General features: G+C 42.3%; 1 protein-coding gene across 1 annotated transcript in view; it reads left to right on the plus strand.

The window, feature by feature from the left end:
• The window catches only part of LNPEP (leucyl and cystinyl aminopeptidase), a 91,590-nt gene that overhangs the window by 64,771 nt on the left and 10,275 nt on the right, over positions 1-16,544 (plus strand). Inside the window, exons 10-15 of the mRNA XM_018560229.1 lie at positions 4,776-4,936; positions 6,630-6,718; positions 7,330-7,513; positions 9,344-9,500; positions 11,080-11,255; positions 15,031-15,192. Of these exons, the coding sequence (XP_018415731.1) occupies positions 4,776-4,936; positions 6,630-6,718; positions 7,330-7,513; positions 9,344-9,500; positions 11,080-11,255; positions 15,031-15,192 (929 nt within the window). The remainder of the gene's footprint in view (positions 1-4,775; positions 4,937-6,629; positions 6,719-7,329; positions 7,514-9,343; positions 9,501-11,079; positions 11,256-15,030; positions 15,193-16,544) is intronic.

Consider the following 16,544-nt stretch of genomic DNA (forward strand, 5'->3'; position numbering starts at 1 on the left):
CCAGTGTTTTTTCCTTTGTGTTAGGAGAGCTTTTTCCATTTGGTTGTTGTATTGGTACATGCAGAAAATTAAACTTTTTGCATAAATCATTAGTTTAATATTAATGTGACATTAGGTTTTGGGGCTTTGTGCTGAAAAGAGTTAGTTTGCAATGACTAACATTCTGAATGACATAGCGCATACATGTTGATTAATTCAGATAGTGAACCTAGCACTGGATCCAGCTGTCACTGATGGTTTTTATTTCCATCACATACCAGAGCCACCATTGTAAGCTGTAAACTGCAGTTGTAGCACTGTTTTCAAAGTGTCACTAGAGAGTGAAGTGATTAAAAGAGCGTTAAAGCCAGACCCTTTATTTTTTTTTTTGGCTTTACTTCTCTTTTGGGTCATATGAGTACATTCGCTATTGCCTGCTATATGCTGACAGCACAGAGCTGTGCTATAGCTGGCATAATTGTCGGGATCCATCCGGTTGCCTGATTAACAGCTGACCCTGCCTCTTAGAGCCAGCTATGCCCATACCCTTTCCCGGTCTGTCCCTCCAATGAAGGGAGGGGAAGTCTCTATGGGGAGCGGCGAGTCGCTGCCCTCTGCAGGGAGGAAACAGCGGTTACATGATCGTTTAGCTCTTGTTCTATAGAGCCGAGGTGAGACTTCTCTCTGACTGGGCTGTAGTCCTGTGATTGTCTGTGGCCGCCATGAAGATGGATCAGCCACAGGGCAGAACTGTGACTATTTATACCGTAAAGGCTTTGCAGCTTTGAGTAAGGCTGCACAGTTAAGATCTCTGAAGCAGGTCTAAGGTATGTACCTATGCGAGTTACTTTATGATGGTAGGGGGGAAGCTTTAAAGGGCAACATACTGTTTGGGTGTTTCTAATGTTTTTGTATAATTAATTTACTCGGAATACATTATAGAGCACCAAAATGGCCCCTGAAAATTAAAATGGATGCTATAACCTTTGGACCTTTTCAGATATGCTATTAATGAAATCCACACACACATATGGGGCCATTGTGTGCAAGCTGCTGGGCCATTTTACATTTGCCACTGTTAACCTTTTGCTTCTTAATACTTCTATGCTGTCATTCTGATCCAGTGGCTTTATTGCTACAAAAGTGGAGTTTTTCTTTTAAATTCTGTATATTGGCTACATAATGTTCATCATAAAGTGCAAGGGTGACGAGGGTTTTTTGTTTTTACTCCTAAAAGCCTTTCCTTTTAAGCCTTGCTTGTTGCAGACTAACCCTAATTAACTCCTTAGTCTATCTTGTTTTTAGCTGGTTTTTGATGATTTTGGTAAAGAGACAGTAAACTCAGGAGTTAAAAACTTTGAAATGCATTAAAGTACCTTAAAAGAGAACTATGGGGCAAGTGTTTTTCTCCATAGTTCTCTTTATGGTCACGGGAGGACATATATACTAGCGTCCTTCCCTGACCCAAAGCGTGTTACTGTGATCGCCGCAGCTGGAACAGATTCCGACATTACTGTTGAGATCCACCCAGCTGCGTGAGTGACAGATGGCTCTGCCTATCTAGAGGCAGAGCCAGCTCTGCCCGCCCCCTTCCCCGGTTGTTCCTCAACTCAGCGCTGGAAGATCAGAGAGGGTAAGGGAGAATCACTGCAGGGAGACTATCGGGAAGTGAGCAGACTGGCTGCATGTTTCTGCTCACTTCCCCATCGATGGAGCCGACCTGTGACAGCTTCTTTGTCACAGGTCGGCTCTAACTATGAGGATGAGTGGAAATCACTTGCCTCCATAGATCTCCTTTAGCTATTAACATATACAGTAAACTCTCTGTTAACCGGTCCGGTATTCAACTAACCGGAACACTATTCGAACTGGCAAGAAAAAAAAACCCCAGTGTGCACTCGCTGTTCTGCCGATCTGCAACCTTCTAGGAGTGGGAGAGAGGGCTCTTCGGCATAGGAGGGTAGACGGGGGAGAGGATCGGGCCAGAAGAGTGTGATTGCCGCTGGTACTGTTCGATACAGTACTGTATTATCCTGTGGGAAGCCATGTCTGTGATCGAGAGCTGTACACATGCGCTCCCTAGTGATCACTCCCAGTATTGTATGCTCTACTATAGTATGCTATACCAGGGCTCAAAATTTCAAGTCCTGAGCTACTAGCCAGGCCTTAAAAGTTACTCGCCACCAGTTGCCCCACCTAACCCCTACCCTGCCCCGGACTTAACTCCGCCAGGTCAGTGGTGTGACATAGAGTACAGAGATCAGTAACAACGCGGAGTCCAGAGGCCAGTGGTGTGATGCACAGTACTAAGGTCAGCAGTACAGAGGTCAGTAATGTAACTCGGAGTGCAGAGGTCAGCAGTGTTAAGCTGGCCATACACCTTACAACCATCGCACGACTTTCGTTGTGCGATGGTTGTAAGTTAATTCAAATTTTGTACGATCTGCCCATCATGGACAGGCAGATCATACAGCGGGGAGGGCTTGCTGATGATTGCAATGCTGAGCGGGCAATGTGCGCTTGCGCACACCAGCCCTTGCTGCTTTCGTCTTCTGAGCATGCCACGAACCCGCCGAAAATCGTACGATTTTTGGCAGGTTTTCCAGCTAGCTTGGAAGACTAATGTCGTGTAACCGTACAGTAGATGCGGCCAAACGCTGCCCATACACCTGCCGATTATCGTAATTTGCGGGAATCACCCGTGATTATCGTACGATAATCGTCAGGTGCATAGGCACTTTTTCACAGAAAAAACAGGGACTTGCAGTGCACAGTTGATCTGATTCAGGTGCTCTCTTCCTCTCCTGGTGGGGATGTTGGGGGGAGGGTCATCAATGCTGCCTCTATGTAACAAGGTGAAGCCTCCAGCAGCGTCGTTGAGCCTCCTTTAAGGTCCCACACTGCAGAAATGTACAGCAGGTCAGCAGGATGACGCACAGCACAAAGTTCAGTAATGTAACGCACGGTACAGAAGTCGGCAATAGCGCACAGTGGAGAGGTCAGCGGTGTAAGGCAGAAATAACGTACTGTATTACAGCTCCTCTAGTACAGCACTAATATAAAGTGTGTGTCTTTATTTGCTTTTAATTACTTTATTTCAATATTAATATGAAGTCAATGTAGAGTTAATGTAATGGCTATGGTATAGTATGGGGTATAGCGTTAGTTAAGCCTATTTTTAATAGTAACAAGCAACCAGAAACCTACATTTATCTGGAATCTACCAATCCTTGTGTATGCTGTATAACGGGGAGTTTACTGTATGTTGCTTATTTGTGTATCATTCAGCTGTAGATCCTCAAATCATCTCTGAATTGGTGCTGACACTGTCCTTCCTTCTGGAGGGTGGCTACTTTTGTTCCCCATGGTTCCTGTGTGTGTATTGTAAAAAAAACCAGTAGAAAGGCATCATGGCACACTCACAAACCAGCATATAAAACAACTTGTCTCACCACTGAGGTTAATAACAGAGGTTTGGATACACGTCTTCTGCAGAAAATGTGAAAGCCGCACTGCCGCGCCAAGGCACCTCTTATAGTGCGGTCCTAACTCTAAACTATGAGAGTCTCCATCTTGGAGCACATGGGGGCAGAAGATTTCAAATTGGGTGCAGGTTTGTCAGGAGGAAGCCCAGCCTCCTTAAAAGCACAGAAACACACAAGGGATCCCGCACATCCCAATGGCAGCTGGGAACCCCCATGCGTCGCTGCACCAAATCGGTCAAGCAAAACAAATGACAAACGCACAACAATTTGTCACCCATTATACAGTAAGGTGCACACGAAATGGGCTTTGAACAGTAAAACAGTAGAAAGGCATCATGGCACACTCACAAACCAGCATATAAAACAACTTGTCTCACCACTGAGGTTAATAACAGAGTGACAAATTGTTGAGTGCGTTTGTCATTTGTTTTGCTTGTATTGTAAAGTAGCCCCCACTCCAAGCTCACTCCCGTAATGGACTACAATCTCAATACAATTAGTAAACTAAACGCGAGATGGTAGTTTATCATGGGAGTGAGCTTGCAGCGGTGGCTACTTTACAACACACACAGGGACCATGAGGAACAAAAGTAGCCAACCTCCAGAAGGAAGGACAGTGTCCGCATGTATTCAGAGATAATTTGAGGACTTAGTGATGCACAAATAAGGTCCAGTTTAGTTAATGGTTAAGGTACCTGAATTCATTTTTTAAGGTTTAACTCCTGAGTTTAGTGTCACTTTAAAATTATTTCTGGTCAAACTCATAAAAATGTATTATTTTTATATCATATGTTCTTGGGGAATTGCCAATGAACAGAGCGCTGGCTAAAGTATGAAAGTAGCTCTGTGGATAGACCTTGATGAAAAGATTCCTGCATGTTTCCTACCTGGTATTGAAGCGCGTTTTGAAGGATTTTTACAAAACTCCAATAAATGGTGTGCTGCTTCTTCTTTTTTTTTATCTGCCTGGAATTTAGTTTTAAAATTCTGCAAAAATGCTAGCAAGTCACTGTTATCTGCCACTTACAGATAAAAGAAAATTTCTGTTTCTCAATGTTTGTAATTAAAATGTTTTATTTTTTTTCACTTTCCTATTCGTTAACAAGACAAACTTGAGTAAACAAAGTTCACTGAGAGTTTGATGGTATTCTTAGCTATGAGGTTTCAATAAAAAGTACACAACTTTCCCCTCTGCAACAGAAATAATTTTTCATCAAGTAATATGGGAACATTTGAGTGAGCTCTGATGATGATTATATGTTGCAATGTTCATATTGCCATGTGACGGGAGACAAATGTTTCACTCTTCAGGTCACTAAATCCAATCCAGATGTGAAGAACATGATGAGGACCTGGACACAACAAGCTGGATATCCTCTGGTGAAGGTGGCGAGGAACGGGAAGGAAGTGTCAGTGAGTCAGGAACGATTCATACGAGCTGTAAATCCAGCCAACGCCACTGGGAACTCCAGGTGTGTGTGTCTTCCCTGGTTGTGTGTAGCTTCTCATCTTCTTTGACATGTTTGGCAAACAATAAATGTAAAGTTGCAGCTTTTTATTTTCTAACTGAATAGATTTGAGGAAAGGGACATGTGTTTTGATAATGAGAAAGTGTACCCTATTGCACTGCAGTAATAAAAAACTGAGGTTGGTAGGCGCTCTTAACTGCAAGTACTGGGAGACACATTTACACCCACTATGTACAGATAAATATTGTGCTGTATATAAGCCAGTGTATTAGGTTAATGAAAGCCGGTATATAATTGGGTAGCCAGATACAGACAAATTTCACTGCTCCGTCCAATACCAAGCCTGCAGCATGCATGTCTACGCTCCAGCACAGTAGCCCAAAGAAAGAAGCCACACACTGAAGCCCACCAACAAGAAGTCGTATTCCACACTCTAATGCATTTCACCCATTAAGGGCTTCATCGTAGAGACTCTGAGTCATAAGTCTCTACGGTTAAGCCCTTAACTGGTTAAGGTGTTAGTGCGGGTGCCCTTTAGACGGGGAGTCTCAGCGGATTGAATATTCTTTGTCTTGTTGATTAAAAACTTGTTGGACTTTTTTTTTCTTTTTGATATGTCCTTAAGTTATTTTGCTTCCTTTTCAAAGCAGCAATATTTTCTCAGCCTAAAATCTATAGGATGTTCTGTGATTAACTATGGTGGGCTGGGCACTTTGGATGTGAAGGATTGTATTTCCCATTTTGAGTATGCCAGATAGAGTAGTGGTAAGGCATCCAGCCTATTGCACTATTATTTCAACATCAAAAAATATTTAGTCAGCTCTAGAATTCACGGTGAACTTGATGGTAAAGGAGTTCTTCCTAGGGGTGCAACTCAACATAGACAACTCATGGGACATCCCTGACCAAATAAAAAAGATGTCTTCTATATACATGTGCTATGCTAGAATATGGCACAGATACGTGGACTTTTAGTCATATGAGAACAATGCATGTTCCCAAACCCCCAGAGACAGGTTGGCATACAATGAGGCACAATACAACCCCATGCGTCGGAAGATTGTTGGAACCTTGGAAAACAAAGACGTTACATGTCAAAATGTGTTTGAGCAGTTGCAAGATGAATGTTTTATAGGGCCAAGCTAACAGACCTAGTTCCCTAATGCAGGACTTGGTGGAAGGCGTGGCACCTAAACTAATTATAGGGAGTTACAGGCATGGCTTGCATGGACACGGCATCCTGTAACTCCTAGCAGCAGGTTACAAAAGCACAAAATGGGGGGACTGGAATGATCAACAGGTATTTATCCAAACACATCTAAATAAAAAGAGAACAGGCTATGATTTCACATGAGTATATGGGCTATTGCAGCCTGCTTTCAGTTTGCTTCTAAACGGCTTATACCCTCCTGGTCTGTTTCTTCATTCCTATGAGGAGAATAGTGGCTCTAGATAAAATAAATGCCAGTGTACATAAGCCCTGAAGCTGACACAGAAAACATGGAGAAAATGTGGTCAGCCAGTGCTATATGTTAAGCAATGTAGTTAGTCAACGGCTGGGTGGCTTTAGGTTGTGTATGGCTGGTTTAAATAGGTTTAATTTTATTCCTGAGATTTATAACATGCATATCCCATATTTAGTGCAACACATAAATAGATTACGTTCTTGCTTATGAGTGTATTTTGTTTTTTATAGTACTCTATGGCATGTACCTCTATCCTATACATATGGCCCTTGTGATGGGACTACTTGTGAATCTGTCTACTTACTCCATGAACCAGAGGGTAAGTAATATATAGGATTACAGTACTCTATCCTATGCACCCCAACAATTATGTTATTTTTCTTTCTTGGAGGCTCTACTTTCTCCATGCTCTTAAAGCTGGCCATATTACTGTTAGAATTTCGTGCATTCATTGTTTTTTTTTTTGTTACTGAAAATGAACTAGGATCACACTAATCCAGCACGTTATTAACCAGTTGACATCCGCGGTGTTAAACCCCCTAGCCGACGGTTACTCCCGGAAGGCGGAGAGGTGAGTGTTTTCATTGGCGATCAAGATATAAAAAGAGTATAACAAGGACACGTGTGCTTTGCCTTAAGAATTTAATGCTAAAAGGTGTCCTTTTTCCAATCTCAGAAATTGTGAAGTTTTTTTTTGTTTTGTTTTCTATATAGAGTGCTGGGAGGATCCTTCAACATTTGGGTCACTTGCTGAGATCTTATAGCTATTTTAGACAGGCTCTCTTGTAGAAAGATTTCGTCTTTCAATCACAGGGGGCAGAAACATTGTGAGCAACTCAGTCACCAGCATTTTGGGTGGACTGAACCTTTCAGATAAAATAGTGGTGTGTCTTTCAAGTAACATAGAATTCCATCTCATGATCTTCGCAGGTAAAATTGCCCTCCAAAGTGAGCCGTCCTGGCTGAAGTTCAATGTGAATATGACTGGCTACTATATAGTGGATTATGGCCAGGAAGGTTGGAAAGCGCTTATTGGACAACTGCAAAAGAATCACACCTTTCTAACTGCCAGTGATCGAGCCAACTTGATCCATGACATATTTGTCCTGTCTAGGTAATTCCTTATTTGTAGTCTTCTTATGTATGCTGTTTTATTTTATTCATCTTACTAATGAAATGCAGACAGTTTTTATAAGAATAAATGTGCGCTTTTCACTTTAACTCTGTGATAAGGAGTGATTTATTACTTGCCTGTTTATCTATTTTTTGCTGTCTGCCAGCAAAATGTTTCATTGCTTATTGGAATGTTGTTTGTATTTCATACTGGACAGGAAATATTCATTGACCTCAAACCTGCTCTGGACATTTCAGTTTATGGCTGATTTATTGACATTGCTAAGCGAACAAATCTCTGCATCTTGTGGTTTTTACTGTGTACACATCTCTACTAGCCCAGATCCTGATATGCTTTGCTTACAATTATAAGATGAATACTTTGCTATATAAATAACCTGCAAATGTATACATCCTGTAATTCCAAAGCCTCACAACTACTTTAAAATAAGCCGAAGTAATTCTCACAGAGCATATGATCGTAAATGCATAGTTAGAGATTACCTTCACTGAAGACTGCATGTCAAAATGATCTAGGGATTCAAGAGATTTTAACTGTATGAAAAACTTCCTTTGCCTTGATAGTTCCCAAGCCTACTTGGTGATTGTTTTATGTGATTAGAGACCTCAATGACCAATATGGGGACTTAAAGTGGACTGGTTTTGGCATTTAAGCATTAACATATTCTTAACAAGTGCTCCCTGACCTCTTTAACTGCTGGTACTGTGGAGAAAATCATCCCAAAATGTCACAGGAAAAACACTTGTGTCTTTAGGGCCGGGTCACACCACAAGGGCTGTGTTCCAGAGCATTCGGTCTCTGGAATGCAAGCCGGCTGGCTCCCTGCGTTCAGGAGCGGGAGGGGGCGTGGCGGTGCATTTAAGTCAATGGCACCGCAGCCATGCCCCCCGCCCGCATTGCGATCGCCCGCATCCAGAAAGCAGGTAGTGCTTGCAGTATTTTTGTAGATCGCACAGGAGCGGAACGCAAGCACTAATGTGCCTGTGTTCCGGGTGCGGGCAATTGACTTCAGTGCACCACCACGCCCTGGAACGCAGGGAGCCGGCCAGTTTAAGTTCCAGAGGCGGGACCCAGCCTTTGTGGTGTGAAGTGGCCCTTAAGACAGCTCACCCTGCTTCACCTCCAAAGAGTGACTGGCGGTCTTCCAATCTTCTAATCTCTCATGTAAACACAGAGCAGGAGCTCTGGTAGTGAGAAGCAGGGGGAGCTGAGCTTTTGAAAGAATGACTTCAATTATTTCAACTTAATATTTCAGTGTTACATTAAAAATTACCCAGTGGAGCTCTCTCTTAAAGAAGAACTCCAGGAAACTTTTTTGTAACGCTTGCAGTGGGGCTGAGTGCTTTTTGTGTCTAGGTTTTAAAAATAACAAAGATATACTCACCCCAAACTCCAAGCCGGCCAACTGTCACAGCGCTCCCTCCAGCCTGTCTCCTCCGCCACTGCAGCATTGGAATCTTCCTCACGTCGTTACTTCTATACACAGTGTATAGACGTGATGATTTATGGGACCTAAGACCACTACAGAGGAGGGGGAGAGACGCTGAAAGGAACGGTCTCAGAAGAAACTGCCTCAGAGCTTTCGGTGAGTAAAACTTCTTTTTTTTTTATCCTAGACAAAAACGAGCAGTTAACCCTTGCAGTGCGGGGGTATCCCCACTGCAAAGGTTAATAAAACCATTTCCTGCAGGTCTTCTTTAAGGTTAACAACCCGTTATATAAAATAGCATTTTTCAACATTCTAGTCTTTTTATGTGCCAAATATTTACACTGTTAGTTTACTCTGTGTATTTTCTTCTTGTTTTCCAGTGTAAATCGGGTCCCACTAACGATGGTGATCGATCACATAGCATATCTTGTGAATGAAAGGGATATTGCTCCAATCAAACAGACAACTGTCCAAGTTTTTCACATCCACGATATTCTAGCTAAACTGGGTGAGATGAATCTGGCGCTCCGATTGAAGGTATGCCTATTTTTCTTCTGTTCTATTCTGCTGTAGACATAAAGCGGTATGAAACAGACTGGTGCATAGCAAGGGAATGGAAAGGAGGTATTGCTATTGAAACCATAACCAGGTAGATGTTACCTTGCTTTTGGAAAAATAACAAATTTGGCTGCAGTGGGTAGCTCCCCCCTTTTTCTATTTGTTCAGCCTTAATAGACTGGTCATAATGGACCTCTCCGTTAACCACTTGCTCTTTATTCTGCCATCACTCGTGTTTCTATTGATCTTCTATTGATAGTTCAAAGCATCAAGTATGACACAGAAAATGTTTATTGATGATGGCTTCAGAATGCACAATGACTTTTATAAACAGATTTTGAAAGCGCTGCTTTACTTACAGTGGACCTATACTCAAGCGGAACTGAACCTAAATGCAAGCAGGCATTCTTTGCTAATGGCTCTTCTGCAAATAAACAAACTTTCCTGCCTGGCAATCTTCTTTAGAATGTACATTGAGTGGAACATACACAGCTCAAGGTACATTGTCTGCACACCTGGGTGCAGAAATGAATAAACTCCTGCATGCATGCAAGAAGCAGCAGAGTACTTCACACTTATGACGTTGCCTAGCCATGCTGTCTTCTGCCCTGACGAGAGCATATCTGTGAAGTTACTTAAATCCCTGCAGCGTACTACGGTATATTGATGGGAAGTATTACAGACAGGTGTACATCTTGGTTGGGTAGGCTGTATGGCACAGAATGACAGAAGAGCTTGCACCCCACCCTAAAGTCTAAGGTAAACTGAGCAGCATTTCCCTTTAGCATAGCATCACTTTTTTCTTTAACTTTAGCAATTCACTGATTGATTTTACACAATGCTTGTGGTTGCTGTACAGTATATCACTCTACAAAATTCCCACTTACCCAACATATTAGTAATTGTTCACTATTGGTACTTTTTAAATCACTTTCAGCCAGCTTTGATTGCAAAAACTACATAAAACTACCCAATGGTTGAACGAATTCTAGTTACATAATATAATATACAGTAAAGGTGGTAGATTAATTCTGGAAGCACATTTATAGCATCTGCACACGTCTAACTTTTTAAAATACTGCCATATACAGAACTTAAAGCTTATTTGGTTGATATATTCACCCACTATATCCACTTTAGGCTCTAGCTAAGAAAGCTTTCGCTAGCCAGAACGTGTTTTGTTACAGAGCCAATGGATAGCTGGTGAGGAGAGTAGAACAGGTTGCATATTATGTCCCTGGACAGTGGAAGAATTTGAAAAAGTGGACTTATTGTAAAACGTTGGGTCTACATTAAATGCATCTTGATACAATCAACTATAGATGTTAGAGTATAGGTTTGATATTAAGCATTGTCATGTCATGGACTATATATTACTGTAATATAATACTGTATATTTCAATTATTTGTATACCACATCAATGTGTGTATAGGGATGCCATAGTCCAAACCAACACCATAGTGACTTCTCCAGCAGTTTTCAGACGTCATCCAGAAATGTAATTAAAAACTTATGGGTAAAAAAAAAATAAAAAAAAATGTTATTTCTTTACTGTAGAATCGTCTTGTGGACCTACTTGCACATCTCATAGGGGAGCAGACATGGAGTGATGAAGGATCTTTGTCTGAGCAAGAGTTGAGATCATTACTTTTGGAATTATCTTGCTCCATTAAACAGAAGAACTGCATAGGAAATGCAACTGAGCTGTTCAACCATTGGATGAATGGAGCACAGTAAGGCTTGAATATTATATACCATTATGAATGCTGGAAAGCCTGAAACATATTGTTATGCAGTAATGTATTTTCTTATCAGCAAACCACTCATAACATGTATGGACCTGGCCTGACAGGTAGAACAGATTACATCACATTTGTCAAATGTGTGTGAGGAAAGAGTTGTCTTAGACTGGCTGAGTTGCTCATAGTAGCCACTTCGATTTTTGCCTTCACTCTCTTGACCTGAATAGAAAAAGTAGCATCTGATTTTTTTGCTGTGGCGAGCACAGACTTTCCAAGACAACTTCTCTTTAGTACTTTATACACCCAGTAAAAGCTTGCAGGTAAGGACATTTTAGTTTTGTGTCTTTCCTAATATGCAAAATTGTTCCAGGTCAGGACTTCATCCTTTGCAAAGTGCTTTGGGACTGGTGGCAACATTGTACAAAATCATAAAACATGTGAACTACATTGTGCACCTCATCACAATTAATTTCTACTGGTAGCTGGGCTTTACGCTACAATTGAAACCAGCATCTGTTACAGCTAAATCTCTGTACTATATAATCTCTAAAATTTTGCAAATAGCCAATACCTATTCATTCACCTGCACGATTCCATACTTTTGTATTTATTTAGAGACTTCAGCCATTCTGGCAAAGGTAACCCTAAATGGGTCAATTCTCGTTTGAGACGTATAAGGCTATAAAATTTGAGGAGGAATCTGCTTAATTATGGCCATCCTAACACAGAAATTGGAAATTACTTGGGATGCACTGATACCGGTACTGAGTATTTGGGCGAGTACTCGTACTCGCCCAAATGTTTTGATACTTGCTTTCGATACCGGAACTTCCGGTCAGAGGAAGAAATCCGTCTAACCGGCAATGCTGAGGGAGCATGGAGCTGGCTTCCTTTACATTCAGGAAGCCAAGGGGTGGTTCATGACATGCCGCCTGGCTTCTTGATTGGCTAGGAAGCCGGCTTCACTTGTTGCTAGGCAGCTTAGCTTCCTGACCAATCAGGAAGCCAGACGGCACCTCATGACTCGCATCCCGGCTTCCTGATTGAACAGGAAGCCACGCTGCCTAGCAACAAGTGAAGCCGGGTTCCTAGCCAATCAGGAAGCCGGTGAGGCGGTTCATGACGTGCTGTCTGGCTTCTTGATTGGTCAGGAAACTAAGCTGCCTAGCAACAAGTGAAGCCGGGTTCCTAGCCAATCAGGAAGCCGGGAGACAGTTCATGATGTGCCGCCTGGCTTCTTGATTGGTCAGGAAGCCAGGCAGCCTTGGCAAGTAAAGCCAGTGTTCTTTCGCTAGAAAACCGGCTTCACAGGCAATCGGGAAGCTAGGCACGGGTCATAATCCGCTGCCTGACTTCCTGATAATCGTGGCACACGGCACCAGTACTTGGTGTCGGCGAGTACCATAAAAAATGTTGCTACTCAATACTAAAAAACAGTATCGATTCATCCCTAGGAATTACAAACATCAAGCTAGTGGAAAATTAGACTGATGATGATGGCTGATCTATTTGGAACTTCTGGCCATACTCTTTGATACTACTTGCCCTATCTTAGACTGGAAGATACTCACCCAGTTCTTTCCAGTTCAGCAGTTTTGGGGGCAATACACCCGCTGTCATTTGCTCCCTTCATTCGGGAGATTTCTTAGCCTTGGTGGACCACAAAGATGCCTGCTATCACTACCTGCGTTTTGCTGCGGGTGCCCAATGTTTTAAATTTGTTACCCTTCCCTTTTGGTCTGTCCACAACACCCAGGATGTTCACCAAGGTGCTGGCCCCTGTCTTTGCAATGCAAATCTGCATTCTGACATTGCAGTAATTGGATAACCTACTCTTCAGGAAGCAGTCAGTGTCAGCCCTGTCTGCCAACATTCAGCGGACAATACAGTTCCTACAGTGCTTCAGATGGGTCCTGAAACTCCAGAAATCAGCGCTGGAGCCTTCCCATCACTAGGAATGCCTAGCGATGGTCTTGAACACAACCCTGCCCAGAGTCTTCCTGCCACAGTAGAAGCTACGGTTTTTCAACTCCTAGGTTCGGACCCAACGATCCAGGAAACATCAATCCACTTCTGAATCCGGCAGACCTACTGTCGCAAGGACAGGTATTTCACCCTGCTGCTCATTTGCTGGCTTTTAGCAGCATGGCCGCTGAAGCCCAAATCATGAGTGACTCAGGCTTTTCAGATGCTCTATGCTCCTTAAGGCTAGGAATTCAACCTCACACAAGGTCTACTATCACACCTGCAAGGCATATTTTGCCTGGTGCAAGGTTGAAATTTCCATCCTTGTGTGGCCTACACCACTGTTTAGCTTGGAATACTATCAAGGGTCAGATTTCAGTCTTGGTGATTCTCTTCCAGAGGCCACTCACTCATTGGTAAAGGCTTTTTGGGTGGCACTTGTTATTCCCCCTGTTTGTGCTCCAGGGACATCATGGGACATCAATCTTGTTCTGTAGGCACTACAGAAACTGCCCTTTACACCTTTTAGAGACATTACTCTGCCTTTGCTTACTCATAAGGTGGTCTTCCTTGCAGCCATCAATTCTGCTAGGCATTTTTTCTGAATTGGTAAATGACCATAAGGAGCCCTTTGTTGTCATCCATAGGGATAAAGTTGTAGTAAGGCCTAAGGTCGTCTCTGCCTTCCACCTTAATCAGGACATTGTGTTACCGTCCTTTTGTCCTGCATCTAAACATCCTAAATACATTTCCTCCTAGTGTTTGGACTTTGGGTGGTCAGAGTTTACCTCTCTGCAGCTGCTGCTATTCGAAAGTCTGATTTTCTATTCTTTTTCCTTGAGGGTCCATGTATGGAACATCAGCCTCCTGATCCACGATTACTAGGTGGATTCCTCAGACCATCTCTCAGGCCTATCAGCTAAAAGTGTAAGTGTTTCCTGGACTTTTCAGCACTAGGCTTCTATCTTCCAAATCTGTAAGGCCACCACCTGGTTCTCCGTTCACACTTTTGGTTTGTTCCACCATTGAAGTTCCGGCATCTGTGGATGCCATTTTTGGCCAGAAGAACCTTCAGACAGCCTTGTAATTTGTGGAGATGCCTTTGTTCTAGTTATCTATTCCTTGAGCCTGTTAGCCATTGTTTGCTGTGTTGCCTGCCCCTATGTTTCATTGCTTTTCAATGTCCCAGAATTACCTTCCTGTGTCTTGTGGTGTACGATCAAAAAAACAGTTTTTTTGTCTTGCTTGTCTAATCAATTTCTTGGAGTACATTATAGGGCACAGGACCATCCCCCTCGGTGTTCTGTGATCCACTCGGTACTGCTTGCTACAAAACTGAGGCAGGCTGGGAGTAGGAGGGGTTATTGAATTGTCATTATCCAGCCACATGAAGGTAGCTTAATAACCCAGTGGTCAAATAATTAACTCCTTGTGATGTACTTTAATAAACAGATTTGACAGGTTAGATAAAAACCCTGTTTTATTTTTAAAATAGGAAAATTGATTATTATACACTGTTATGGCAAACTAAAATGTCATTTAATTTGAGTTACTTTAAGGTGTGTTTATGTTGCACAGTGGCCTACTTCTACTGATTAGCGCCAAATGTTGTTGCCTTTTAATCCCTTTTCACCACAAAATATTTTATTGGATCACAGAGGATTTTCATCAGGAGCCTCAAAGGACCTAGCCTATTAGGAGTATAATACGGTTCAGCTTGAAAACTTTTTATATTTGGCTTTTATGAAACGCATCTAATCAGGATAGCTACTTTAAAAAGTTCATATTTTGTTTTTCTCAGTCTTCCAACAGCTGTCATGACCATAGTATTTAAAATTGGTGCTCAAACAGATGAAGGATGGGATTACCTCCTAAAAATGTACAACCTGTCCTTATATGAGGCGGAAAAGATGAAAATACTGGAAGCTCTTGCAAGTACCGACCATGGCAAAAAGTTACTTTGGTATGTCTGAAGGTTCAGAATTTTGCCCTATTATGTATAGTTTATTTCTTTATTAGTAATGTACTAGGGGAATGGTAGGTACATGTGGTAGGAAAACTGCCACTCCAAGCTCACATCAAGCCCACATTCTCCTCTATTGATGCACAGTTAACAGTCCAGACTGAATGCAAGTCAAAGTTTCAGATACATTGTTGCTCAAAGTGATCCTCCAAAGTAGACTATATTAAGGGTTTTAGTCACCCCGACTACATGTAAAACTTACACAGTTCAGCCCGTTTATGGGTGACTTGAATCTTCAATAACGCTTATTTCGGAGAATCACTGAGAGCTGGTTTATTTGTAATGTAGAATTGGTAGGTAGCCCACAAGATTTTCTGGGACCCTAGGCTCTCTTAAATCCCACAAATACAGTACAAAGGGGTTTGTTATACTTCAGGCCAAAAAGGCATACAAGGAAAATTGCAAATTTGGATCAGAAAGTCCTTTTATATATGCCTCTCCCCATCCATCCACATGGGCATTAATGGTTTGGAGTAAACTATGAGCACTGTACTGGTGTCCATAGATGGAAAAGCAACTAAGCAGATAAGAAGGGGCTGAACAAACCTTAGGAACCAGTTAGCCAATTTACTTAAAAACAGCTGGGTGTGGTGGTCTGTGGATCAGAGTGAAGGTTTAAAGTACTATCTGTGCCATTAATGACTATTCCCGGCACTCCATTGACTCATTCAGGGCCAGGCAGATGTCTCCCTTCCCATTGTTCTCATAACTATCTGTAAGCTAATATACTATTTACTCCTTTGTTCAGCTTAAATCAGTATAATGTGGTAATATACAGTATAGTTATTTAAATTGTTACTAAAGCTTTATATAAATATTTCAAATGTATTTTTTAGCTTTGTTTTCAGGTTGTCAACATACCATATAATTTAAAAGAATAACATAACCCTATACTAGCTATGCTTTAACCCTTTCGCTGCCACCGACGTAAGGCTTACAGTGAAACACAATTGCTTGAAGCTGGCCACGTCAGTCAGCCTTACGTTGGTGGCTTTCACCCTTCTGCTATAAGCTCATGGTCACTTTAGCAACCATAAACTTGTATCAAAACAGTTCCCCCAACGGTCCTTTGTAAAATCACAGAAATTCTGGGCGGCCGCTTGCATCTGTCAGCTTCTCCTCTGGCGCCACTCCAGGCTGGGATCTATTTCTCCTCAGATCCCCGCTGCTCTCCCCTGGCTGTATGGGCTGAGGCAGCGGGGACCTGAGCAGAAATGGCTGGCAGGGGGGCGGAAGAGGGAGCCCCTGATCAAGAAGGCTGAGTGGTGAGGAGAGCCTGCTGTTTCTTTCAC

The sequence above is a fragment of the Nanorana parkeri genome, unplaced genomic scaffold (genome assembly GCF_000935625.1).
Source record: "Nanorana parkeri isolate BGI_ZX_2015 unplaced genomic scaffold, ASM93562v1 scaffold441, whole genome shotgun sequence".
Taxonomy (NCBI): domain Eukaryota; kingdom Metazoa; phylum Chordata; class Amphibia; order Anura; family Dicroglossidae; genus Nanorana; species Nanorana parkeri.